At 41.9% G+C, this 27,926-nt stretch overlaps 1 protein-coding gene across 1 annotated transcript; it reads right to left on the bottom strand.

Moving 5' to 3' along the window:
* Positions 1–17,241: 17,241 nt before the first annotated feature.
* Positions 17,242–19,852, bottom strand: LOC131279234 (disintegrin and metalloproteinase domain-containing protein 21-like). The gene has a single exon (XM_058301130.1). The coding sequence runs from the start codon at positions 19,773–19,775 to the stop codon at positions 17,526–17,528; it is 2,250 nt and encodes a 749-aa protein (XP_058157113.1). The 5' UTR covers positions 19,776–19,852; the 3' UTR covers positions 17,242–17,525.
* Between the last annotated feature and the right edge of the window lie 8,074 nt (positions 19,853–27,926).

Genomic DNA, 27,926 nt, shown 5'->3' with positions numbered 1-27,926 from the left:
GTGTAGGGGCATCTTCAGGTTTGGAGTTTTCCCAGGTGGTGCTGCAGGGATGGATGCTGGATGTTGTGTGTCCTGTCATGGCCCACCGAGTGGCCTGGGGGGCAGAGTGGGGACTACAAAGTGGACCGCTGTCCATGTGGTGCAGTAGTACTCCAGAATGTATTTGCCAGGTGCAGTCGATGTGCCCCAATGATGGAAGCAGTTGTTGATGTTGGAGGGGTGGGGGGGGGGATTGGGAGTATTTGGGGACCCCATATTTTTAATGTAACATTTAAAAGAAAATAAAGAATAAAAAAAAAAGACTTAAAAAGACAATGGTCCAAAGGAGAAATACAAAGGGTGAAGAAGCACATCAAAAAATAGTCAACATCACAAGGCATTAGGGAAAAGCAAATCAAAACTATATGATATCATTTCACATCTATTAGACTGATCACTATTAAAAGTCAGAAAACTAAATATTGGAGAGGATGTGGAGAAAGAAACACATATTCACTGTTGGTGGAAAGTAGAATGGTACAGCCACTGTGGAAGACTGTTTGTGAGTTCCTAAGTAAGTTGAATATATACTTATGTGATCAGGAAGTACCATTACTAGGTATCTTCCCAAGAGAATTGAGAGCAGAGACACAGACATCTGCACACCAAAGGTCATAGCAGCATTATCCACAATTGCCAAAATTTGGAAACAACTCAGTTGTCCATCAACTGATAATTGCATAAACAAATTGTTGTGTATACACACAATGGACTATTAAGCAGCAGTAACACAGAAATGCAAACTCCAAAGTAGTTTATATGGCTATGAGTCTCCAAAAAGAGCCAGGAAGTTATCAGAGGGGTTCCTTTTATGCACACCTCAGCAGAGTCCCAGAAACAGTTAAAGTAGATACAACCCCAGGTGTTGGTTCTTCTGAGGGCTACAGAGACCCACAGGTTCTATGGTCATGGCAGATGGAGTTCAGTGCCATGCCAGTTGGCCCTACTTTGGAGTTTGTGTTTCTGTGTGATGGAGCTGGACTCAGATGTGATCTCTGCCCACAAGCCTCTCCTGATACTTTTACCGGATCTGTAGTTGGTGCTGGGCTTTAGTGTATACCCAGGGGACCTGAATCTCTGGACTGACCATATGATAGCCAGGCCCTGAGCCTCAACAGACTTGCAACTCCTACACTCTGGTTTATTGGACTTACCCAGCTCAGCTAACATGGAGGTGAAGAAGGTCAATCACCACACCAGGGAGCCAAGAGTGCCTACAACTGAAAGCAGGAGAATTGCATCCAGCATCCATGTGGAATCTAAGCTCCCTCTTGATATAGATGTGGAGTGGACATGCCCATTCTAGGATCCACAGGATGGAGGAATAGAGTATGGATTAGAGTGGATGTACTGATATTCTATTCATGAACTATTGTGATTAGTAATCAAAAAAAATGTGGCATTGGTGTGGAGAAAGTGGCCATGGTGGCTGCTGGGGTTAGGGAGTGGGAGGAAGAGATGTGATGTGGGGGCAATTTCGAGGGCTGGAGTTGTGCTGGGTGGTGCTGCAGGGACAGTTACCAGACATTGCATGTCCTCCCATGGCCCACTGGGTGGACTGTAGGAGAGTGTGGGCTATGGTGTGGACCATTGACCATGGGGGGCAGCAGTGCTCAGATATGTATTCACCAAGTGCAATGAATGTCTCATGATGATGGAGGAGGTTGTTGTTATGGGGGGAGGGGTGGGGTGAGGGGGGTAGGGGTATATGGGAACCTCACTTTTTTTAATGTAACATTAAATAAATAAAGACAAAAAAGGCAATCAATAAAAAAAGTGCATGGGGGAGGAAATTTGGAAGGGTACTAAGAGCTGCCTTAAATTCCCATCACCTTTCCTGTCTCCACCATTGAAACCATGCCTTTCCTGGCTTTATCTGGGGCCAGGATGAAACAGTGGCTGCCCTCACCTTTGTCCAGGGCAGGTTGAAAAAATAGCTGCCTTCAGAGCTGGGCCCCCAGCAATCCAATTCACTCATCAAAAGTCATGAACAGCGATTGGCCATGTCCACCCCTGTTCTTGGAGAAGAGGAATTTTATGTCCCTTTATGAAGCTAGGGAGCTACCTATGGACTGGACCCTAAAGTCACATGCTATGAGAATACAGGATGCATGCTGGTAGCTGTGCAGAGAGAACAATTTACTGTTCTTTACTGTAGTGTATCGAGCTCTTCCTCCTATCCTTCCCTGCATGCAGAATTGAGTCCTTCTGGCCTCTTGAGTTTCAAAATACTTGTTGTAAGACAGTTTTTACCTGTTTAATACTTGTTTCACTGGAAGGACTGATTCCTGTTGGTTTGTACTCTGCCATCTTCCTTGGAAGGTCACAGGAATTCTTGGCTTCTTCTCTCCGTGTTCTTCCTAAGAGCTAAAGGGCTGAGAACATGATATGGCAGGGACCAGTATGGAGGAGAGCATTGGGCTGATGGAGTTCTAGGCTGCCTGGGTCTACTTTCCCTCAACAAATACATTCCTGGTCAGAAAGCCATTGGTCACTACTTTATTCATGGATTTCTTTAGATGTGGGGAGATTGACAAACAAATTACTTCATTGATAGGCATTTTCCAATGTCCTATATCATGCCTGATGAGTCAGCATAGTGTGAAGCAAGCCACTTACATATCCTGGACCTGGGCCTTGTTGGAAGCTGCTATATTATCCTGTTCATGACATTTGCAGCATGTCTACATTAACATAATTAACAAGGTGCATGAGACACACTTACCTTGTGTGGTAGCTTGGAGCAATGTACCCAGGAAAATGGAGTCTTGCGCTTAATCCATTCTGGTGAGAGTGAATCCATTGCAAGTAGGATCTTTTTGATGAAGTTACTTCAGATAGGGTGTGGGCCAATTCAGTCAGGATGGCTCTAAAACTGTAGTCCTTTATAATCAGTCTGAAATTCAGAGAGATGGAGAGAAAGCCATAGAAAGCAAGAAGGTGAAACCAATAGAACCTCAAAGTGAATGGAGAGGCTGATGTGGACATTGACATGTCACAGAGGAGCCTAGGACAAAGGGTCACTGATAGCCAAGCCAGGAATGCCAGGCCTTGGAAAGAGAGCATCAACTTGATGATGGCTTCATTTGGAATTTTTCTAGCCTTAAGACCACAAGCTAAGAAATTCTCTTTTTTAAGCATACCTACCTTTGGCATTGTATTTGCTTGAGCAGCCACTGAATTATGAATCTTATCAGATTGCCACATGAAAATATGAAAGAGAATATGAAAATAATGGTAAACAGTAATGGTAAAGCATTAATTCAAGATCGTATAATTTGGAATGGAAAATGGTGGAAGTTCACTTTTCTTTAATCTACTACATCAGAAGTAGGTGGGCATTAGGCAGCAAATTTGTCTCTAAACATGATATCATCCTGTGAAGTCCTTTTTACTCCCTTGGACCACTGTCATTTCTCTGGGAACTGTCTCTTGGTCTGAGTGATTTTTCACTTTCAGGGTGAGTTTATACTCACTGCATCTAGATTATTTGGATTCTGGAGAGTACACAAGTCTCAGCATAGTTGGGTTTCTGGAGAATCAGGAAGAACTGCCTGGCAGTTACCCCAATAAGAAATAGACACAATTATCTTTGACTGTGCTGATTCTTGCTACCACTCTACAAAGTGAAACTCCCCTCACAGGGAATTGAAGCAATTACTGTCAACTAGAAAATGACCTTGAATTAAAGGTTAAACATGGACCAGCAGAATATCCCTGTCTACATATAATAACAGGAGTTAAAAATGCTGCTTGACCTAAAGTAAGGGGGAAATGGAAAGGACAAATGAGTTCATATGGCTATGAGTCTCTAAAAAAGAGTCTGGAGGTTGTCAGAAGGATTGCCCTTATGCACACCTGAGCAGAGTCTCAGAGACAGATAAAGTAGATACAACCCCAGGTATTGGCCCTTTTGAGGGCTAAAGAGACCCACAGGTTCTATGGTCATGGCAGATGGGGTTCACTGCCATGTCATTTGGCCCTTCTTTGGAGCTGGTGTTTCTGGGTGATGGAGCTGGAATCAGATGAGATCTCTTTTCACAAGCCTTTCATGCTACTCTACTGGAATTGTAGTTGGTGCTAGGGTTTAAGATATATCTAGGGGATTTGAATCTCTGGACTGACAATATGATAGCCAGGCCCTGAGCCTCAACATACTTCAACTCCTACACTCTGATTTATTGGACTTACCCCAAACAGCTAACATGGAGTTGAAGAATGTCAACCACCACACCATGTAGCCTCTAGTGCCTACAACTTAAAGCAGGAGGATTGCATCCAGTATCCATGTGGAATCTAAGCCTCCTCTTGACATAGATGTGCAATGGACACAACCAATCCAAGGTCCACAGAGAAAATGTGGCATTGGTGTGGGAAAAGTGGCCATGGTGGCTGCTGGGTGCAGGGAATGGGAGGAAGAGATGAGATGCGGAGGCATTTTCAGGACTTGGAGTTGTCCTGGGTGGTGCTTCAGGGACAATTACTGGACATTGTAGATTCTCCCATGCCCACTGGATGGAACGTGGGAGAGTATGGGCTATGATGTGGCCCACTGACCATGAGGTGCAGCGATGCCCAGAGATATACTTACCAAATGCAATGGATGTGTCATGATGATGGGAGAGAGTGTTGCTGTGGGGGGAGTGGTGGGGTGGGGGCGGTGGGGTTGAATGGGACCTCATATTTTTTGAATGTAATATTTTTTTAAAATGAATAAAAATTAAAAAAAAATACATATCGATAAAATTGATATGCAAAAAATATCAATAAAGTATCCAGACTACATGATAAATTTTGCATTCAGTTTCTTACTAATAAATAGAATAAAGATGAAATCATGGTATGAATGAAGAGAAGGACGCATAGGTGAATGAATCAGAATAGAGTACCTGCACATAAACCCCATGCAAACATGCCAGACAGACTTTTTTCAAAAGTGTAAAATCAAAGAAATTGAAGATGGCTAACCATTTCAACAAATGGCTGGGGACTTTGCACCTTCTTAGGCAGAATATATAACAAAACATAAAACTTCCACCTTACCCAAAATTGACTCAAATTGGACATTAAACTTAAGTGTAAAATTAAAAAGGATAAATCCATGGGATGAACACAAGAAAAAATTTTGAGATCGGAGATTAGGGAAAGCACTCCTATGCTTGCCAGCATTGCATGACCCATAAAAGGAAAAATTGACCAAAAGGACATTATTATAGTTTCTATAGTTTATCTGCAAAAAATGTAGAATGGAAAGAGAAGACATAGACAGTGATAAAATATTTTCCAACTCATATTCCACTTAGTGAAACATACTAGTAAAATAGGGAATCAATAGATGGATCTGGAACCTGGCAGAGAGCCCACAAGGATATGAATAATCCCCAAGATGGCTGCTGGAAGACCCTCACCCCCAAGACCCTGCTATTCAGAAAAAAGATTTCTTGTGGAAGCCAGAAAAAGCCCCAGATATTTCCCAAGGCCTTTATCATTGGGCCATCATGGGGAATTGATGGGTGGGGTAAACAACTAAAACAGCAAACAGCTGGAATCCCTCCCCTGCCATTAGCAAAGGAGTGGAATAATTAACAGTTCAAAAGGTGGGAACAGAGCCTAAATCCTCTCACTCTCAGCTCTCTTGTCTCTGGACCCATTCCTGCCTTCTGTGTGCCACTCTTACATTTTTTCCTCATCCATGTGGCCACACAAGTAAACCTGGGCATTTATAACCTATAATGGGAAATTGTAACCTGTATATCAGTCCTCTTTATACCTTTTCACCCCCTTCCTTTTTGCCTGGCATCCCTGCTCTGTTATTTTCTCCCATTTCTCTTCCCTCACTACCTGAATAAATTACTGGCCTACTCACATTCATTTCTGCAGCATAGCCAAGAACCTAAACAAAATCTGGTAACATTAGGACTAATTTCTAAAGTATAGAAAGAACTCTTAAAAATCAATGGTAAAGGACAACCAGCAAAATGGCAGTGGAGTAAGGAATTCCTAGAGTCAGCTCTTGATACAGGGCAGTTACTAATCATGCAGAGGTATCAGAAGTACATGTTTGGGGGCTCCAGAAGGCCAGAAGAGCCTCTTGCAGCATGCTTGAAGGATTGGAAGGAGGAGATAGCCCATCTGCAGAGATGATTTGTAGACAGAATGCTCCATGCCAGAGAGGCCTGCACCCATCCTCCACTGGAGGTACAAGCTGTCTCGGGAGCTGTTCTGTGGATGGAATTGGAAACTCCACTTCCCAAAAATGAGGGAGAAAGAGATGTTTGGGAACAAACTTCAGCTACCGATTTACAAATTCAGCAGACTAAAGTATAATCCTAAGAAGAGCTAAAGTTTGAGCCTGTCCAAGTCAAAGAGACAGGTAGCTACAATCTTAACACTTCACATGGCATGAGGGGAAGCAGGGTGGACTGAAAGTCCCAATGCTGGGGGTGAACAGCTTTTGCCTATCCAGGAGAGAAGGCAGCTCTAACCTAGGCCTCAGCCCTTCCTCCTGTAGGGAAGAAGCCTCCCTGGAAATTACCAGCCATGCCACAGAGGCCAGTAATGATCCTACTTTGACAGCACAAGCTGCCCCGGGAGCTGTTCTGTGGCTGGAGTTGGAAGTTCCACTTCCAATAAACAGGGGAGGAAGGTACAGTTGGCGACCGATTTAAGCTAATGATTAGTAAATTTGGCTAGCTAAAGTATAACCAGGAAACAGCTAAAGTCTGAACTTGTCCAGGTCAGAAAGAGGTCTGTGGCAGCCACTTTTACTCCACCCCTAGTTTGAGGGGAAGACAGACTGATTGAAAAATCACAGTGATGTTAGGGACTGGTTTCTTTCACCCAGATCATTCTGCAGCATAGATAGCCTACACCACCTGGAGCTCCATCCCTGCCCCAGGCAGGGGAGAAAGGGGCATGAAGCTTCATCAGTCTCTCTTGGAGACTACAGTCTAGGCCTGCATGACTTGGATTATTCCACACAGCTATGGCTCTATTCTTATTCCTGGGAAAGGAGAAAGTTAGGAGAAACTTCATCAGTCCCTGGGGCAATGAGGGCAGCTTCAACCTCCACAAATTATAGCACCAGCTACATCATTGGTTCCTACTGAATGACCAGCAAGGGAGAAAGAGCAGGAAGCCCTAAACTAAAGAGAAAAACTGCACCCAGAATAAATACTCTAGTAAGCCAGAAGCCAAAGCTCCAACAAAAAATTATAATCCACACCAAGGAACGGGAAGTTATGGCCCAGTTAAAGGAACAAGCTAAACTGCCAGATGACATAAAGGAGTTGAGATGACTAATCACTGATGTTCAAAAAAATCTTAATAAATCCAATGAGATGACTAAAGAGATTAGACATTAAGAAGACATGGATGAGCACAAAGAAGAAGTTGAATGCTATGCAGAAAAACAGTAGATCTTATGGGAATGAAAACTGTGATAAATGAAATAAAAAATACATTGGAATCATATAATAGAAGATTTGAGGAGGCAGAAGAAAGGATTGGTGAGCTTGAAGAAATGGCCTCTGAAAGTGAACATGCAAAAGAACAGATCAAGAAAAGAATAAAAAAAGTGAAGAAGGTCTCTGGGAAATAAGTGACAGCAAAGGAAGTGCAAACAAAGGTATCATGTGTGTCCCAGAAGGAGAAGAGAAGAGAAAAGGGGCAGAAGGAATATTTGAAGAAATAACAGTAGGAGATTTCCCACCCCTACTGAAGGACATAGAAATCCATGTCCAAGAAGCACAATCCAATAGCGCAACACCAAGACACATACTAATCAGAATGTCCAATGCCGAAGACAAAGAAAGAATTCTGAGAACAGCAAGAGAAAAGCAAATCATAACATGTAAGGGATACCAAGTAAGATTATGTGCTGATTTCTCACCAGAAGCCATGGGAGCAAGAAGACAGTATTATGATTTATTTAAGATACTGCAAGAGAAACACTTCAAGCCAAGATTCTTATATCAAGCAAGATTGTCTTTCATAACTGAGGGCGAGTCTAGAATATCCACAGATAAACAGAAACTGAGCAAATTTCTCACCAAGAGACCAGATTTTCTGGAAATACTTAGGGGTGTGATGGAGTCTGAAAAGAGAAGACAGGAGAGAGAAGCCTGGAAGAGAGTCTAGAAATGAAGATTATATCAATAAAAGTAACTAAAAGTATAAAAGAGTGGTGAAAATAATATATGACCAATAAAACACAAATAATCAGGAATAAACTTAACCAATGATATAAAGCACTTGTATTCAGAAAACTACAACTCAACGTTAAAAGAAATTGAAAAAGTCCTAAACAATTGGAAGAACATTCCATGCTCAAGGGTTCGAAGACTAGGGAAACGGACTTTGGCCCAGTGGTTAGGGCATCCGTCTACCACATGGGAGGTCCACGGTTCAAGCCCTGGGCCTCCTCGACCTGTGTGGAGCTGGCCCATGTGCAGTGCTGATGTGCGCAAGGAGTGCCGTGCCACACAGGGGTGTCCCACGCGCAAGGAGTGCACCCATAAGGAGAGCCACCCAGCGCGAAGGAGGGAGCAGCCTGCCAAGGAATGGCGCCGCCCACACTTTCTGTGCCGCTGATGACAACAGAAGCGGACAAAAGAAACAAGATGCAGCAAAAAGACACAGAAACCAGACAACTGGGGGAGGGGAGGGGAGGGGAGGGGAGGGGAGGGGAGGGGAGGGGAATTAAATAAATAAAAATAAATCTTAAAAAAAAAAAGGGTTCGAAGACTAAATATCATTAAGATGTCAATTCTACTCAAATTGATAACAGATTCAATGAAATCCTGATAAAAATTCCACCAGCATTTTGAAAATAAACTGAAAACAAGATTATCACATTTATTTGGAAATGTAGGGGGTCAAGAATAGCCAGAAACATCTTAAAAAGGAAAAGTGAAGTTGGAGGATTCTCATCACCAGACTTTAAATCATATTAGGGATGCGGACTTGGCCCAGTTATTAGGGCGTCTGTCTACCACATGGGAGGTCTGCGGTTCAAACCCTGGGCCTCCTTGATCCATGTGGAGCTGGCCCATGCACAGTCCTGATGCACGCGAGGAGTGCCGTGCCATGCAGGGTGTCCCCCATGTACGGGAGCCCCATGCACAAGGCCTGTGCCCCATAAGGAGAGCTGCCCAGTGGGAAAGAAAGTACAGCCTGCCCAGGAGTGGTGCTGCACACACGGAGAACTGACAAGATAAGATGAAGCAATGAAAAAGGAAACACAGATTTCCGTGCTGCTGACAACAACAGAAGCGGACAAAGAAGAAGATGCAGCAAATAGACACAGAGAACAGACAACTGGGTCAGGCAGGGAGAAGGGGAGAGAAATAAATAAATCTTTTTAAAAAATAATAAATCATATTAGTTAGCTACAATGGTAAAAGCAGCATGGTACTGGCATAAAGAGAGACACATAGACCAATTGAACAAAAATGATGGTTTAGAAACAGACCCTGGCATGTATGATCAAGGGATTTTTGACTAGCCTTTCAAACCCACTCAGCTCAGGCAGAACAGTCCATTCAACAAATTGTGCCAAGAGAACTGAATATCCATAGCAAAAAGAAGGAAAGAGGACCCCTTTCTCACACCTTATCCAAAATTTAACTCAAAATGGTTCAGAAACAAAAAAGCAAGAACCATAAAATTTCTAGAAGAAAATGTAGGAAAATATTTTCAAGACCTGGTGGTAGGTGGTGGATTCTTAAAGCAGATTAAGAGGAGAACTGAGATGCATTACTGTTGTTTAATGTACACAGAAGTTTTAATGAGCTTTACTGTAAAAATGTGGAAATGTATAGTGTGGATGGTAACACATAGTAACAGCCAGGTTATAAATGGGGATGTGGCTGAAAATGGTAGTCTAGGGATGTAAACGCCAAGTGATAGATTGCTAAAGAATAATCTAGGAACTGAATAGCACGGTATACCCAGAAGTGGATGAGAGTTGTGGTTGATGGTACAGATGCAAGAGCATCCTTTCTGAGCTAGAGCAAATGCACATTACTATTTGATCATATACAAATTTGGGAAAATATGGTGGGAATGTGGAGAAGCATGGGAAAAATACAACTGGGGGGACAAATGGACTGTGATTAGCAGGAATAATGTAATATTCTTGCATCTATGCCAAAGATGTACTGTGTTGATAATGGGGCAGTATGGAAAATGTGGGTCAAATGTACACTATGAAAATGGTAACAATTGGATGACTTTATCTTGCATTTTATAACCAATGTTACAAATACAGTGTGGTGTGTTGATAGAGGGAATTTGCAAATTCTGCACATGTGCATGATGGCTTTGTAAATTTACAACTTCTGTCATAAAAATATATTTAAAAAATAATAGTAGGGTGTATTGGGGAAATGCACTCGATGTAAGATAAGGACTATATTTAGTAGTAGGGTGTTGACAATATTTTTTCATAATCTATAACAAATGTCTCACTACAATGCAAGGTGTTGGTGGTAGGTCTATATATGGGATCCCTGTATGATGTTAAGGATGTTTGCTTTGTAAGTTCAGAACTTTTACTACACACTTATTGTTTATGTATGTTCATATACAAATGATATAAAGATAATAATAGCATAGGGTGGGATGGGGGAAAATACTTTGGTTAGTAGTAATATTTTGCTAATGTTTTTCTTTCAGCAGAAGCCTCCTATTTTCAACAACCAGCCATGGTCTATTAACAAAGAAAGAACAAAAGCTAACATCTTTCTCATATGTTTCCGATAACTGTTTATTTTCTCAATCCCTTCCTCCCTCCTTCCTTCCCTTTTATTATTTTGTTAATATGGGTAAATGCTATTTTCAGTTAGTTTGAAAAGTAACAAATTGTGAATTTCTTTAATGTAAAAGTATTTACAAGGAGGCAATTACTTTTGGTGCATTATAGAAGAATACAACTGTCAGCATTTCACCTTTGTCTTTAAGTCTCTTAAATTGATATTTGGAATTTTAGGTCTCTTAAAGTGATTTTCAGAAACTGAATATGATAGGTTGCTTTTAATTTCATATATGGGTGATGAGGCAAAAGGGAATTTTTCATGTGTATGTATGTGTGCAAGAGTGTGAGAGGCTATGTGTGTAGATAAATCTAATTCTGTATTAGAGATACTTAGATCAACAGCTTTCCACCTATGAGAAATGGTAAAGAGAACAGCCAATTATCAATCAAAATGAATGAGTAATGCTTACTTTTCTTCCATTTCACTTTCACCACCAATAAGAGGCAATTAGATGGTATAAGAATGTTAAGAAAGGGTATTTTTGTAGAATTGATTGATTACAGGCCATTTTAATGTTCAGTTTTGAATTCTATTATTCCTTGGGGAAAAAGGAATGTTTAAGTATATTTAGAACATGAACATATCATTTTATGTTTGGAAATTGAGCTGGGTTGGACTGTATAGCCTAAAGGACATTACTCTTAATTAAATCTTAGTCCATGCTGCCGTGTTTACACCGCCCTGTCACAGAACAGTTGTCCATTTTGGCTGGTGAAGAAGGCTTCTGAAGCTTGGCGGCTTGCCATGGACTATAGCCAGTTAATTGCCATGGCCCTTGGTATGCCCAGTGCCTCATGAAATTGCCGTCATCACATTGGTGGCAGTCCAGACAGATGCACAGTAGGCAGTATTGATTTGTTTAATACCTTTATCTCAGGGAATCTCATTTCCTTGGCCATTCATCACCAAGGGATGGTGTTTGATGGCCATTGAGTCAAAATTCACTCTGAGGTGTGGTCAATCAATTACAGAAGATGATATACTGGTTACAGCACCCACCATGGGACTGAGAGTCCATGTGCTGTGGCAGTCTATTCTGATAATGTTCAAGGTATTACACATTTTTCCAAGAGCTACATGAGCAGAGAACCAAAAAATATTTCAGACAAGGCCGAACAGAAGTTTCCATCCTTGGTGTTGCCTACGAAAGAGAAGGAGGCTTATCAATTGATGGACCTACCTGGGCTCTTCATCTGCAAATTTCTCTTAGACTCTTGGTCAAGGTGATGCTCGAAGCAACAATTGCTGAATGGGGGTGTCCTGCAGCAGCAGTCTTTAGGGAACAGACAAAAGGCAACTGAAAATGGGAGGATTGCATCCAGCATCCAGGTGGAATCTGACCCTCCTCTTGACATAGAGGTGCAATGGACACAACCAATCCAATGTCCACATAGAAGAGGTGGCATTGGATTGGGAAAAGTGGACATAATGGACAAAGGGTATGGGGAAAGGCAGGAAGAGATGAGAGGTGGAGGCGTCTTCGGGACATGGAGCTGCCCTGGATGGTGCTTCAGAGGTAATCACCGGACATTGTAAATCCTCACAGGGCCCACTTGATGGAATAGAGGAGAGTATGGGCCATGATGTGAACCAATGTATATGAGGTGCAGAGGTGCCCAAAGATGTACTTACCAAATCCAATGGATGTGTCATGATGATGGGAACGAGTGTTGTTGGGGGGGGGGAGAGGGGGGGTGGGGGGGTGGGGTTGAATGGGACCTCACATATATATTTTTAATGTAATATTATTACAAAGTCAATAAAAAATAAAAAAATTAAAAAAAAAAAAAAGGCAGGGTTCAAGTCATGCCCTTGGGGCCATTAGAGTCACCAGCCCCACCCATAAAGTGTTGCAAATTTCTGCGATCGCAACTGATGCCAATTGGAGCCTTCGGGAGAAAGAAATGGCCGCAGGTTGAACTGGCCACTCTTGTTCTGGACACCCAAATTGCCTGATACAGCAAACTGATACATCCCTTTTGAGCAGCCACTATTACTGTGCTATTGGTCCTTAGTGGAGCATGGGCATTTTAGCACTCTGGATGAGATTTCACTTTAAGTCCAGTACTCACAAATCCTACTACTAAAGGAAGAGAGAATCAACAAAGCTCCGTCTTTAAATGGAAATTGTCTATCCAAGGCTGAAACCTCCAGAACTCAATGGCTCCATGAAGAGATTAATTCTTTGCCAGAGGATGCAGACTAAATGTAGAGGACCCTGCTGCACCTCCCTTGGCTAAGTGGGGATCTAGTTTAAAGACATTCTTCCTGATGATATGGACTGTATCAACCTACAAAGTTAAGACAGATGGAGTACTTTTGGGCTATCTGGCATCTGATCTAAGGATTACCACCCTCTGGATGAATTCATTCTGAACATTGAGTTGATTTCCATGTGGTGGAGATGGCTGTGCAGGCCACCCCAACAACTTCCTGAAAATATTTAAAGACTCATGGTCACTGGAAACAGTCTGCCATAAGCCCTGGTACTGCCAAACTGATGACTTAACTATAAAAGGACTCTCAATATTAGGACAAAGACAAGAGCTTGTCAGCTCAGGTGTGGATATCTTTGGTACACATGACGATCCCTCTGAAAAAGGATGATTTATTGCAGAACATGAATAATATTCTGCCTTGAAGAAGTGTGTGCTCAACAGGTGCCATGAATAGCCACTGGATTCACAACTGAATGGATCATGGAAGCCCATCTTAGATAAGAGAATGGGATAAATCATGCAAACTCACCCTAGAGGAAGTGGGATTAAAGATATTGCACAGACATGTGATTCCTGCAAATGATCTTAGGACATGCACCTGGCAAATTGGGCCACATCAGCTGGAGCTTAGACTCCACACAAGTCTGGCAACTCCACTACATCAGATCAGTGGCTCCTAGTCATGGATACCAATGACACCTCACCACCACTGATACCTACCATAGCTATGGAACCACTATCGTGTTGTGGCATGTCCATGCTTTGCAAGGAGTTGAATGTAGATGCAATACACAGTAGTTGCATTGCAAAAGTGTCTGTGCCATGCTTTGCAGGATGCTATGAGATTGCATTCTCATCAGGGGATATCTTTTACTGCACAAACAAGCAATGAGCACATTCATGTACAATAAGTTGGACTACCCATGTAACAAAAGGGGTCAACAAGTGGTTAAAAGCAAAACTGGAGAAAGGACATCAGGATGGCTGCTTATACGATGGTACTTCCTGCTAACTAGGTCAGTGTGGACATTTAACACTACTAAATGAGAGAAACATAGCCCTGGCAAAGCATGTTCTGAAATACTGAGCTTGGTGGGTTTGGAGAAGTACTAGGAAATCACCTCCCTAGTCTATGCCTACACAATCCCATCTTCAGTATACTCAGTGATTCTTTTTTTATTTCACTCTAAATGAAATCCTGCAGGTGGTTTGCCATTGACACAGCACTGGTATCCCTGGCAGGAACCCTGATTCCAATCCAAAGCTATATTGACCCTGATGACTCAGGTGGTGAGAACTCATGGGGAAGGTGAGGGGACCTGGGCATACCAAGGCAATAACAATTCTTTGGTGTTGTCATGAGTGCCTGACTCATCAATAAACCTGGATGAAATTACAGAGCACGACAAATTTGCTCAGGATGTGACTACTCATTCCAGACTTAGATGACCATTCTCAGAAGTTATTGGTCATGTTACAGTTACGGGAATACTGGGCCCCTGGAAAGATTGCAGCCTCAAGGCTTAGACAGTCTGCCTCATAATACCGGGGCAGGCCTCTCCTCAAGTAATAGGACAGCCACGGGAGATATGAGGCAAGGGAGGCAGATGGGGAAGCTAATCTTTTTCTTACTTCATCAGAACGCCTGAGAGCACCTGGATCAACAACACCCATGAAAATTGGTTGAGGAGTGGCAGCAGGTGGTGTTCTCAGGCAATGCTGGGTCTGCCACTCCAGTACAAGGTCACTGTCTTAGTATGGAATCTACTGTGTCAGTCTGCCCAGTGCAAAATAATTCCTGGTTACCCCATGTGATCTGGGGCCCCTCACCAGGCCATCCACTGATATTAACTCAGGTGCAATCTCATCCTTCTATTTACTGCTTTGTAGAACTTATGACATGAATGAAAGTCATCCTCATGGTAGAATTGGGTCACTGGCTCATATTGGCTCTTCTGCATGGCTGTTCATTGTATCACCCTCACATACCTTGTGCTTTGTGTGGGGAAAAATGGTGAAGGTGAATTACAGAGGATGACTCCTGTGAGGTAGCATGATAGATGTAACAGTTTTAAAAAATGATTTGGTTATGGATTCCTTTGTTGAAATAAAGTTCCTCCAAACCCAAATTTTACAACAGACAACCAATAACTGAGGGTGAACCAGGATTGGGGCTGAGGGATCCTTCTTGCCTGGCCTCCTCCTCATTGTCCTAAACCCCAAAATGCCCATTGGAAAACCAGGAGGTGATTTTTAAATTGTTATGTTTCAGGTTACTGAGAATTCTGTACAATTACTTTATATCTTAATAAATTATCATTTATCATATATATTTTCTGAAATGTACAAATAACAGATTATTTGATAGATCATTGTCATGTGAAAAAATAGAGTTACACAGAAGAATTATAATTAAAATATAAAAAAATATTTCTGTAACAGTTTCAAGCTCTGTGGATCCCAGAAAATCATGACCTTAGGACTTAGCTCATGTGGATGTGGAACACTTTGATTGGAGTGGATTTAGTTGGGGAGGCTTTGGTTGAATTACTTGAGTGAGACATGACCCAAGAGGGGTCTTAAGTCTTCTTGCTGGAGTTCTTCATAAACAGAGGACCTAAAGCAGAGGCACACTGATAAAATGTGTCAGAGACAGAGAAATCCCAAGAGGCTGAGGGAGAGGAGCCAGAGGCCAAAGACAGATGAGTAGAGCACAGAGGCATGGAAAGTGAACTCTGAGAAGCAGAAAGAAACATAGCCCAGAGGAGATGGGAGAGAAGAGTCATATGCCTGATCACCTAAATCTGAGCTCAGGGAAAAAGTGAGCCTGGAGGAGAAGACAGAGATGAAAGCTGGAGAGCCACCATGGTGTCTGGCCATATGGCGAGAGTCCAGGGTCAACAGCAGCCAAACGTTTGTGAGTCAGCATTTCTGATGATGACTCGATTTGGACATTTTCAGTCTTGGAATTGTAAACTTATAACTTAAATCCCATATAAAACCCTCCCATTTCTGGTACCTATTTCCCCCATCACTCTATAGCAAATGAAACAACTTCTTTTGAAAATTTCTTTGTATTCCTTTTTCTAAACACTTTCTTCTCAATTTGTAAATTTGGAAGAATATTCAAGATATGGTATCAAGGTGCACTTGCAGAGGAAGGATTTTCAGAGCAATTCAGACAGAGGGTAGTAATATTTAACTATACATGTATTTAGAAAAGAAAGAAAATATTACTACAGGCTAAAAGTTGTTTACTGAGAATGATATCATGAGTGAAATTTCTTAGGTTATGCTAGGGAGATTTTATCATTTAAATTCTCTGAGCTGTTCCTTTATGGCATTGAAAAACATAAGTGAATTTCATTCGTAATGCAGGGGTTCTTAACCATTTTTGTTCCACAGAACCCTTTGCCAGTCAGATGAAAACCATGGACTCCTAACTGTTTCCACACAAGACTGTGTGTGACTTATTAAATATAGCTCACCCACACCAACACGTCCACACAAGAATTTTTTTTTTTTTTAATTTCAATTCAAGCTCTCCAACCCCTTGTTAAGAACACCTGTCTTCAATTGATATCCAAAGTCTTTTGACTTAGACATTGTTTATCCTGACTTATCCTGGGCTTAAAAGCACACCTCAGCTCACTGACAGTAGAGGCTAAAAGAAGGCAGGAAGTAACATTTAATCAGCAACCACTGATGCCAGAGGCATTATGAGTCACATGTACCTAAATTCTCACAGGATGTGACTGGGGCCACATTCCTCCTTCAGACCCTTGGGTCCCCCATGGGTAATGTGTACCCCAAGTCAGCACAGCAGGTGCTGGGTGGAGATTTGGACCCCCATCCCTTCCACAGCAGCAAGTAGCAGGCAGTGTGCATTAAGGGTAGCCTCCAATTGCCCTAAACTCACCTTGGGTTTAGAGAAGCACAGATTGCCTAGGGAATAAGGAAAACCTCTGCACTCAAGAAGGTGGTTTTGGAAAAATGTCCTGAATGTGTCCCCAAAGGATTCTCTGGCCAACTTCCATTAATTCCGTGCCCAAAAATCTGAGGCCATGGCCCAGGTGCTTACTCAGGTATTCTCTAGCTTTCAGAAGCTCAGGTTCAGTATGGGCTATCAATACCTTACAAAACATGTACACCAACCTTCATGTGATTTGAAATTTATTCCAAGTAAATGCCATGGATCTCTTGAAGAGAACTGACTTCTTATCATCAGTGCTTACCATAACTGGTGGTAGGATTCCTTTATTTCTTGCTGTCTATAGTTTTTTACTTAAGTTTTTCAGTCTCATTACAGTTGCTCTGTTTTTCTTCACAAATGTTCTTTTGGTATGCCCTATATTTTTACAGTCATTTTGGAGTGGACTGAATTTTTGTTCTATTTCTTTCCCCCTTAAGGCTTACCACTTTTTGTTTTCTCTTTCATTTTCTCTTCATCCTAAGACTCTGTTCCCTCTTCTATGATTGTGGTAGTTTTGATATTTCGTACATTTGTGGCCAACCCAAAGAGTAATGCAAATAGGAAGGCATAAATGCGACCATAGACCACTCTCAAATATATCACTATGTCTGTTTTTTGTTTCACGGACCGCATTTTCCTTGGAGGGGGTCCACTGTTTATACTTCCACCAGCACCACGTTTTAGACATAGTGGTGGGTCCCAGCCTACATGGCAGTGACAGTTCTTTAGATTGTTGCAAATTCCTCTATAATTGCACTTCTCAGGGAAACAGTCATAGCCGATATTTGCCACAGATCCATTGCAAAAGACAAAATTGCAGTACTTTCCAGGGGCACAGATGGAACCATCATTCGGTCTTCCAACATCATTAGATCCTGTTCGACGGTGTTCATCCACCCCAAAACAAAAGGCATTTTCTAAGAGAGACTGATGGAATGAAACATGTTCCTGCAACTGTGGAAGATGAGTGACATTAGTGCACTGCAACCTTCCACAAAACTTGTGTTCTTCTGGACATGGAGTTTTATATCTAACATCTTTCTTTCTCGTACATTGTCCAAATCGGTCTCCTTCAGTATTTAATGTATAGCAAACATCTGGAGCATCCATAGCAACGTTACCAAAGATGGCTTTGCATTGCAAGTCACGATCTGTGCAGTTGCCTTTAAAGCAGTAACTCTTTTCACTGCAGGGGGTTCCATCTTGCATATGAAAGTCTACAGGACATGTATGGGTGTTCCCATTGCAGTACTCAGGAAGATCACATATATTTTGTATAGGTCTGCAGAGCGTCCCAGTTGGGGTATAAGTACAATTTGTACAGCATAGTTCGATGTCACAATGACTCCCAGGCGTCAGTTCACAGTTAGTGGTACAACAGGGATTACTATAACACTTCTTGAAGGAGCCACAGTCACATTGCTCTGTCTCCTCCACTATTTCATTTCCACAACGAAATTCTGTTAATGTTTCATTAAAAAGGGGGTAACGATCTTCAGCAAGGCAATTAGGTCCATACAGATGTATAGTTACTGTATGGTTAAAGGAACAGTTGCTAAATGCATCTGTTATCCCCGGGTATATTTGCATAATGCAGGTGGCCCTCCTCTGGCAAACACAAAATTCCCCATCTAAAGGCACCCCCAATGATAGCCCAATATTTTGTGCTGTAATCGTAGAAAGCAGTATATACGGCCTCCCTAGCTGGCCAATCATTACCAGATTGTCACGATGGCACACACGAGAAAATTTCGTACTAAAAGCATAGTCCTCTGGTCCATCTTTATCCACCATGAAAGATGACTTGTGTTGAATATTTTGATAGATGGTCTGTTGATAAAATGTATAAAATGGACTTCCTGGCACCTCATAAGGAGTCAGAGTGGCCGGATCCCTTACATTATATATGATCAAAGCAATAATATAGTAACGTACATGTAAACCCCACAAAAATGAGTCAACTACATTAGTATAACCTACCATATATTTGACACATTCTGTAAAGTTGTTCATTGTTCTATACATTGCATGAGAACATTGAGGAAGGCCTTGAATACTGAGTTCATGGGATGCAAATCGTGTGCTAGACAACTTTGGGGCTACAGTGATGTTTTCTGCAGAGAACAAGGAATCTATTTCCTCTTGGGTTCCTGGTTTATATGCAGGCTCCATTGCATTTCCATTTGCCACTATCTGAGAAATGATGTGTTCAAACCTGTGGGAATCCTTGAGGGGTTTGATTTCATAGGTAAGGTCATCCAACTTCATAATACCTTCGATACCTCCATAGCACATGTCCGCAGTGACCAGGGAATAAGGAATCTTCTCCAGGTAGCCGATGTAGTAACAATCTCGAGGAACATGGGGATGATCAGTGTGTAGGGCACCTTGGTCGTCCTGGGATATCACCGGTAGATATCTGGGCCTGAGCAGTTTCTTGAGCTGCATGTGGATGACGTGTCTCTGGCCACCGAATTTTAGGCTGTAGGAGACCCAGCCTGGTACCTGAAAACTTTTGCCACGGAACATCTGCTTCCTGGGAATCACCACCTCGGAGGAGATGTAGCGCCATGAGAGATGATCTTGAGAACACTGGGCAGAACCCAGGTGTGCCCAGAGCTCAAGCAGGAAGATGGCTACCTTGAGGGTGTCCTGGTCCTCCACCAGCTTCATGTGCCAACACAGTGATACCTGTCCAAAGAAAATGTATAAAGGGTATATATTCATTGAATCCAGGACTGAGCCATCTGCTGAGGATGCATGCCACCTTCGGAGGCCCTGACTAGCCACAAAGAGCTGCTTCAGGGCTCTGGGCATCCTATCCCTGGGCAGGTCACCTGGTAACCTGAATGCATTAGGTCACAACCACTGGGTGTGGCAGTGGGTGGGTCTGGAGAGTAATTCCTGGCCTTAGGTGGGATAGGTAAGAGTCTGGGCATTGGGTATCAAACTTGAAAAGAAAGAGTGAGGGAAGCAGGGGTGTTTTGTCTAGGCACATTCAGCAATCCTGAGCAAGCTTCATGGAAAATCACTGGCATCATGGTTGTTATCCTTGCTGGTGTAGCTCAGGAAACAGGTGTTTCTGTGGTCAGGTGGATTACCCACAAGACACAATACCACGTCAGAAACCTAGGAGGAAGCCAGACAAACTTTGGTTTTACCATTTTAGTGTCTTGTCCCTGCCTCAGGCTGCCCCAGCCTCTGTTTGACTGACAGTAATTGCTTCCCTTCCCTATGAAGGGAGTTTCAATTTGTAAAGTCATAGCAAGAATCAGCACAGTCAAAGAAAATTGTGTCTATTTCTTATTGTGGTAACTGCCAGGCAGGTCTTTCTGCTTCTCCAGAAACCCATCTATACTCTCCAGAATCCAAATATTCTAGACAGAGTGAGTGTAAACTCACCCTGAAAGTGAAATATCACTTCGGCCAGGAGACAGCTCCCAGAGAAACAACAGAGGTCAAAAGGAGTAAAAAGGATTTCACAGGATGATACTATGCTTAGAGACAAATTTGCTCCCCAATGCCACCAACCTGTGATGTAGTAGATGAAGGAAAACTGAACTTCCACCATTTTCCATTCCACATTGATGGATCTCCTAATTACAGGATCTTGAATTAATCCTTTACTATTATTCAGTCCTACTTTTCTTATTTTCCTCTTTTCTTTCATATTTTCATGTGGCAATCTGATACCATTCATAACTCAATGGCTGCTCAAGCAAATACAATGCAACAGGTAGGTAGGCTTTAAAAATGGGAATTTATTAGCTTGTGGTCTTAAGGCTAGAAAAATTCCAAATGAAGCTGTCATCAAGGTGATGTTCTCTTTCCAAGGCCTGGCATTCTTGGCTTGGCTGCCAGTGACCCTTCATCCTAGGCTGCTCTGTCCCATGTCAATGTCCATGTCAGCCTCTCCATTCACTTTGGGGTTCTATTGGTTTCACTTTCTTGCTTTCTATGGCTTTCTCTCCATCTGTCTGAATTTCAGACTGATTATAAAGGACTCCAGCTTTAGAGCCATCCTGACTGAATTGGCCCACACCCTATCTGAAGCAACTTCATCAAAAGATGCTACTTGCAATAGATTCACTCTCATCAGAATGGATTAAGCATAAGACTCCATTTTCCTGGGCTACATTGCTCTAAGCCACCACACAAGCTAAGTGTGTCCCATGAACCTTGTTAATTATGTTACCGTAGACATGCTGTAAATGTCATGAACAGGATAATACAGCAGCTTCCAACAAGGCCCAGGTCCAGGATATATAAGTGGATTGCTTCACACTACGCTAACCCATCAGGCAGGATATAGGACATTGGAAAATGCCTGTCAATGAAGTAGTACTATGTTTGTCAAGTTCCCAAATCTGAAGAAATCCATGAATAAAGTAGTGAACAATGGTTTTCTGACCAGGAATGCATTTGTTGAGGGAAACCAGACCATGCAGCCTATGAACTACATCAGCCCAATGCTCTCCTCCATGCTGGTCCCTGCCATATCATGTTCTCAGGCCTTTAGCTCTCAGGAAGAACAGGGAGAGAAGGGGCCAAGAAGACATGTGTGGCCTTCCAAGGAAGATGGCAGAGTCCTTCCAGCAAAACAACTATTAAACAGGCAGAAACTTACCACAAGTATTTTGAAACTCAGGAGGTCATCAGAAGAACACAATTCAGCATGCAGGGAAGGGTGGGAGGAAGAGGCTGATACACTACAGTTGAAGAACAGTAAATTGTTCTCTCTGCACAGCTACCAGCACCCATCCTGTACTCTCACAACATGTGACTTTGGGGTCCAGTCCATGGCTAGCTCCCTAGTTTCATAAAGGAACATAAAAATCCTCTTCTCCAAGAACAGGGGCAGGCAAGGCTAATCACTGTTCATGGCTTTTGATGAGTGAATTGGATTGCTGGGTGCCCAGCTCTGAAAGCAGCTATTGTTTCAACCTGCCCTGGACAAAGGTGGGGCAGCCACTGTTTCAAGCCAGCCCCAGATAAATCCAGGACAGCGGTGGTTTCAAGGATGGAAGCAGAGAAGATGAAGGGAATTTAAGGCAGGGTGCCCACAGAGGAAGCAGAAGCAAGCCCCAGGAAGAGAGAGACCCTGAGCCCAGGAAAAAGAAGCCTGAGGAAGGGAGGAGCACAGGAAGGTGAACCCTCACAGATGTTGGCAGCCATCTTGCTCCAACTTGTGGAAATAGAATTTGATGAGGGAAGAAACATATGCATTTTGGCCTTATCCATTGGGCCAAATCCGCTTCTCTGGGTTAGTCTTAACCCCCCTAGTACAGTGATGTGAAGACAACATTCCCCCTATCCTTTGGCATACTGGCACAACTCTCTCCATGTGGACCACATGGGAGGTTCACAGTTCAAACTCTGGCCTCCTGACGCAGGTGGTGAGCTGGCCCATGCACAGTGCTGACGCCTGCAAGGAATGCCATGTCATGCAGGGATGTCTCCCATGTAGGGGAGCCCCATGCGCAAGGAGTGCACCCCGTAAGGAGAGCCGCCCAGCACACAAAAAAGTGCATCTTGTCCAGTAATGCACTGCACACACAGAGAGCTGATGCAACAAGATGACACAACCAAATGAGACACAGATTCCAGGTGCCGCTGACAAGAATATAAATGGACAGAGAAGAACAACAGTGAATGGACACAGAGAACAGACAACTGGGTGGAGGCATGGGGAAGAGGAGAGAAATAAGGAAAAAATAAATAAAAAAATATATATTAACCCAGATATTGGATAAGATGTGGCAATCACCCAACATTCTTGGAAGGAGAGTTCTGGAGCTTGGTCAACATCTAGATGCTTGATGAAGGTGGAACCACGAAAATGGCTATAGGACAAGCCAGTGGAATGGGTGGGTCCCTCCCCATATGGACTCAAGGAGAAGAAACCATCTTCTTAAGAATGGCTCAGTCTTTGAAATCAAACAGAGGATGCTGAGCAGGTTTACTGAAGTGTAGACTACCTGTGGCTCATGTTTCCCTCCCAATTTCTCCTTATTGTAATGAAAATGTTTATCTTATACCTGTCCATTTGTATAGTGGAAACAGTAAGTTTTCTTTTGAATATTGTAATATCTTTTTGGGATTCAGAGGGTGGAGTGTAGCAGTTTAATAGTATTGATGAATTCCAAAAAGAAATATTGGATTATGCTTGTAATCTGATCTGTACCTGGGTAAGATTGAGTTGTGATTAAGGTGTTGAATCCCCACCCCTTGGTGGGTAGGGACTGACAGATAAAAGGCATGGAAAAGAACAGAGTTGGGTGTTTTTTTATGTTGGTGTTTTGATGTTGGAGTTTGATGCTGAAGCCTAAAGCTGGAGCCTTGGAAAGTAAGCTCACAGAGGAAGCAGAAGCAAGCCCCAGGAAGAGAGAAACCCTGAAGTCAGGAAAAAGAAGACTGAGGAACGGAGACGCCCAGGAAGCCTGATCCCTCACAGATGTCGGCAGTCATCTTGCTCCAACATGTGGCAATAGACTTTGGTGAGGGAAGTAACTTAAGCTTTGTGACCTGGTATCTGTAAGCTCCTACCCAAAATTAATAACCTTTATAAAAACCAACCAATTTCGGGTATTTTGCATCAGCACCCATTTGGCTGGCTAATAACAAGGGCCAAAGATGGACATCATATACTGATAAGGGAGATAATTCAACAGGAAGATGGAACAATTATAAATATATATGAAACTTACAGCAGAGCCCCAAAATACATGAAGGAAATATTGACAGGTTTGAAGGGAGAAAGGGACAATTTTGCATCAATAATAAGAGAATTTAAAACACCACTCTTAATAATGGATAGAACAACTAGTCAGAAAGTGAGTAAGGAAGTATAGGAATTGAGCAGCACGCTAAAACAAATAGTCATAACAGACATATATAGATCACTGCGGTCAACAAAAACAGCATACACAATTTTCTCAAGTGCACATGGATTATTCTCCAGATTAGACAATTTATTGAGTCACCAAACAAGTCTCAATAATTTTTAAAAAGATTTATTTATTTATTTATTTATTTATTTATTTATCTCCCCTTCCCCCACCCTGCTTGTCTGCTCTCTGTGTCTATTTGTTTTGTCTTCTTTTGTCAGCTTCTGTTGTTGTCAGCGGCATGGGAATCTGTGTTTCTTTTGGTTGTGTCATCTTGTGTCAGCTCTCCGTGTGTGCAGTGCCATGCCTGGGCAGGCTGCACTTTCTTTCACACTGGGCAGCTCTCCTTACAGGGCACACTCCTTGCTTGTGGGGCTCCCCAGCGCGGAGATACCCCTCCATGGCATGGCACTCCTTGCGTGCATCAGCACTGTGCATGGGCCAGCTGCACACGGGTCAAGGAGGACTGGACTTTCAACCGTGAACCTCCCATGTGGTAGATGGATGCCCTAAACACTGGGCCAAGTCCGCCGCCTCAATAAATTCAAAACTACTGAAATCATGTCATATATATTCTCCAACCACAATGGAATGAAGCTAGAACTCAATAACAGAGGGAGAAATGGGAAATATGTCGCAACTAAACAACATATTCATAAACACCCAATGGGCTAAAGTGGAAATCTTAAGAGAAATTAGGGAATCTCTTGGGAGCAAGTTAAAATGAAAAGACAACATACCAAAACTTAAGGGATGCAATGATAATGAAGGCAGTGTGCTGAGAGAGGGAAATTTACAACTCTAAAGGCTTACATAAAAAAAAAGAACTACCATATGATCCAGCAAGTCCTCTACTAGGAATATGTCCAGAAGAACTGGACATATGTGATACCAACAGGCATCTGCACACCGATGTTCATAGCAGCAATATTCATAACTGCTAAAAGTTGAATCAACAGACATGTCCATCGACCAATAGATAGATAAACAAAACGTGGTATATACATACAATAGAATATTGTGCTGCAATAAGGAAAAATGAATTTGGGACCCATATTGATAACATGGAGAAGTCTTGACGACATTATGCTAAGTGAAATAAAACCAGACCAGATACAAAAGGTCAAATATTGCATGGTCTCACTGATTTGAACTAAATATGAAGAATAAACACATGGACTTAAAACCTAGAGTATAGTTTATTAAGAGATAAGAGGAGGGCTGTGCTGGGTACTGATGATTAATATATGTAGAAGTTTTAATTAATTTGACAGTAAATATGTGGAAATGTATAGAGTTTATGGCAACACATTATAGTGAGTACCAGCTGGTTTATACATGGGATTGTGGCTGAAAAGGGTAGTCTAGGGATGGAAATGTCAACTGAAAGGAAACTAGAGAATAATCTAGGACCTGAAGAATACAGTGAACTCAGAGATAGATGAGAATTCTGGTTAATAGTACAAATGCAAGAATGTCCTTCTGTGAATTAGACTGGCTCTATTTCACTATTGCAGGGTGGGGGGATGTGGTGAAGCATGGAAAAAATACAACTAATGTAACCGATGGACTATAGTTATGAGCAATACTGCAATATTCTTGTATCAAAGCCAAAGATGTATTGTATTAATAATAAGCGAGGCATGGAAAAAATATGCCAAAATTATGCTATGGACCATAGTTAGTGGTAGGAATCTGATGAAATTATCTCATAATCTAACCACAATTGTGTGGTGTGGTGGTGAAGGATTATTGTATGGGAATTTCACATACACAGGAGTGTTTGTAAGCTCACAATATCTGTAATAAAAACATATTTTTAAAAAGAAGGATTTCAAATCAGAGACTTAACCTCAAAACAGGATGAACTAGAAAAGAAAGAGCAAAGTATCCCCAAAGTAACCAGAACAAAGGTTAGAGTGGAGATAAATAAAATAGAAAATAAACAATAGAGAGAATCAACAAAAACAGAAGTTAGTTCTCTGAAAAAATCAATACAATTGAATAAAGAGAGAGAACCCACAAATAGTGAAAATCGAAAGGGAAATCATTAGAATAAGCAAACCAGAGTCAGATTCTAGAATTTAGGTTACCAAGTGATGGGGTAGGGATAGAGAATAGGAAGTTAAGGCTTAAAATGCACAATGTCCTATTTTGGAATGATGGGAATGTTTTGGTAATAGATACTGTGATGGCAGAACAACATTGTGAATGCAAGTAATGGCACTGCAATATATATCTCAATATGATTAAAGGGGAAATGGTAGATTGTATATAAGGTAACAGAATAAACCTTAAAAAAAACAAAACATGGAACTACACCACACAAACATTGAGCTGTATTTCTAATCATGGATTTAATTATTAGTACAATTAAAAATAAGTGATATTATCAATTGTAACAGATGCTTCACACCAATGCCAAGTGATATTGGTAGATTGGTGGATTGGAATCCTGTATTTTATGCATTATCATTCAGTAAACCTACAATTTCTCTAATAAAAGGAAACAAAAATAAGACATACAGGAATGCAATGCTGGTCCTGTCCACTGTGGGTAGACCCCTACTCAAGTCATCCACTCTTGGTCCATCTCCCTTGTACACTGAATCAGGTTCTGATTGGTCTTTAGACCTTAGAGTGAAGCCATTTTTCAAAAATGCAAAAGCAATTCATTGCAGGATGGACAGACTTATCAACATATGATGCAGGAAAACTTGAATAAAATGATAAATGAACTAGACCTAACCGACATTTAAAGACCATTGCACCCAAAAACAGCAGGATATACATTCTTCTTGCGTGCTCATGGGTCATGGCTACACCCCATGTTAGATAAAGAACAATTATCAGTGAATTTAGAAAGATTCATATTATACAAAACTCTTTCTCTGACCACAGTGGAATGTAGCTGGTAATCAATAAAGGGCAGAGAATGGAAAATTCACAAATATATGAAAGTTAAACTATTCACTTCTAAACAATCAGTAGGTCAAAGAAGAAATTGCAAGAGATATCAGTAAGTATGTGAAGGCAAATGGAAAAGAGAACACAACATATCAAAACGTATGGGATACAGTGAAGACAGTGCTAAGAAGAAACTTTATAGACCTAGAGGCCTGCATTAAAAAAGTAGAAAGCTGGGGGACGGACTTGGCCCAGTGGTTAGGGCATCCGTCTACCACATGGGAGGTCTGCAGTTCAAACCCCAGGCCTCCTTGACCCATGTGGAGCTGGTCCATGCACAGTGCTGATGTGCACAAGGAGTGCCCTGCCATGCAGGGGTGTCCCCCATGTGGGGGAGCCCCACATGCAAGGAGTGCACCCCATAAGGAGAGCAGCCCAGTATGAAGGAAAATGCAGCCTGTCCAGGAGTGGTGCCGCACACACGGAGAGCTAACACAACAAGATGATGCAACAAAAAGAAACACAGTTTCCCATGCTGCTGACAACAACAGAAGCAGACAAAGAAGACGTAGCAAATAGACACAGAGAACAGACAACTGGGGTGGGGGGAAAGGGGAGAGAAATAAACTTTTAAAAATGTAGAAAGAACTAAAATCAAGGACCTAAGTGCACATCTGGAGGAACTAGGAAAAGAACAGCAAACTAATCCCAAGGCAAGCAGAAGGAAAGAAATAAAGATTAAATTAGAAATCAACAAAATTGAAAATAAAAAAAAGAATTAACAAAAACAAAAACTGGTTCTTGAAGAAAATTGATAAAATTGATGAATGCTTGGCTAGACTAATAAGAAAGAGAAAGTAGATGCAAATAAATAAAATCAGAAATGAGAGAGTGGACATCACCACTGACTCCACAGAAATAAAAAAGGATCAAAAGAGAATATTATGATCAACTGTATGCCAACAAATTAGACAAATTATATGAAACAGATACATTCCTAGAAATACATAAACAACCTACACTGATGAAAGAAGAAATAGAAGATTTCAATAGACCAATCGCAAGTAAAGAGATTGAACCAGTC

Source organism: Dasypus novemcinctus, chromosome 7, assembly GCF_030445035.2.
Source record: "Dasypus novemcinctus isolate mDasNov1 chromosome 7, mDasNov1.1.hap2, whole genome shotgun sequence".
NCBI lineage: Eukaryota > Metazoa > Chordata > Mammalia > Cingulata > Dasypodidae > Dasypus > Dasypus novemcinctus.
This window is presented reverse-complemented; position numbering and strand designations above follow the sequence as displayed.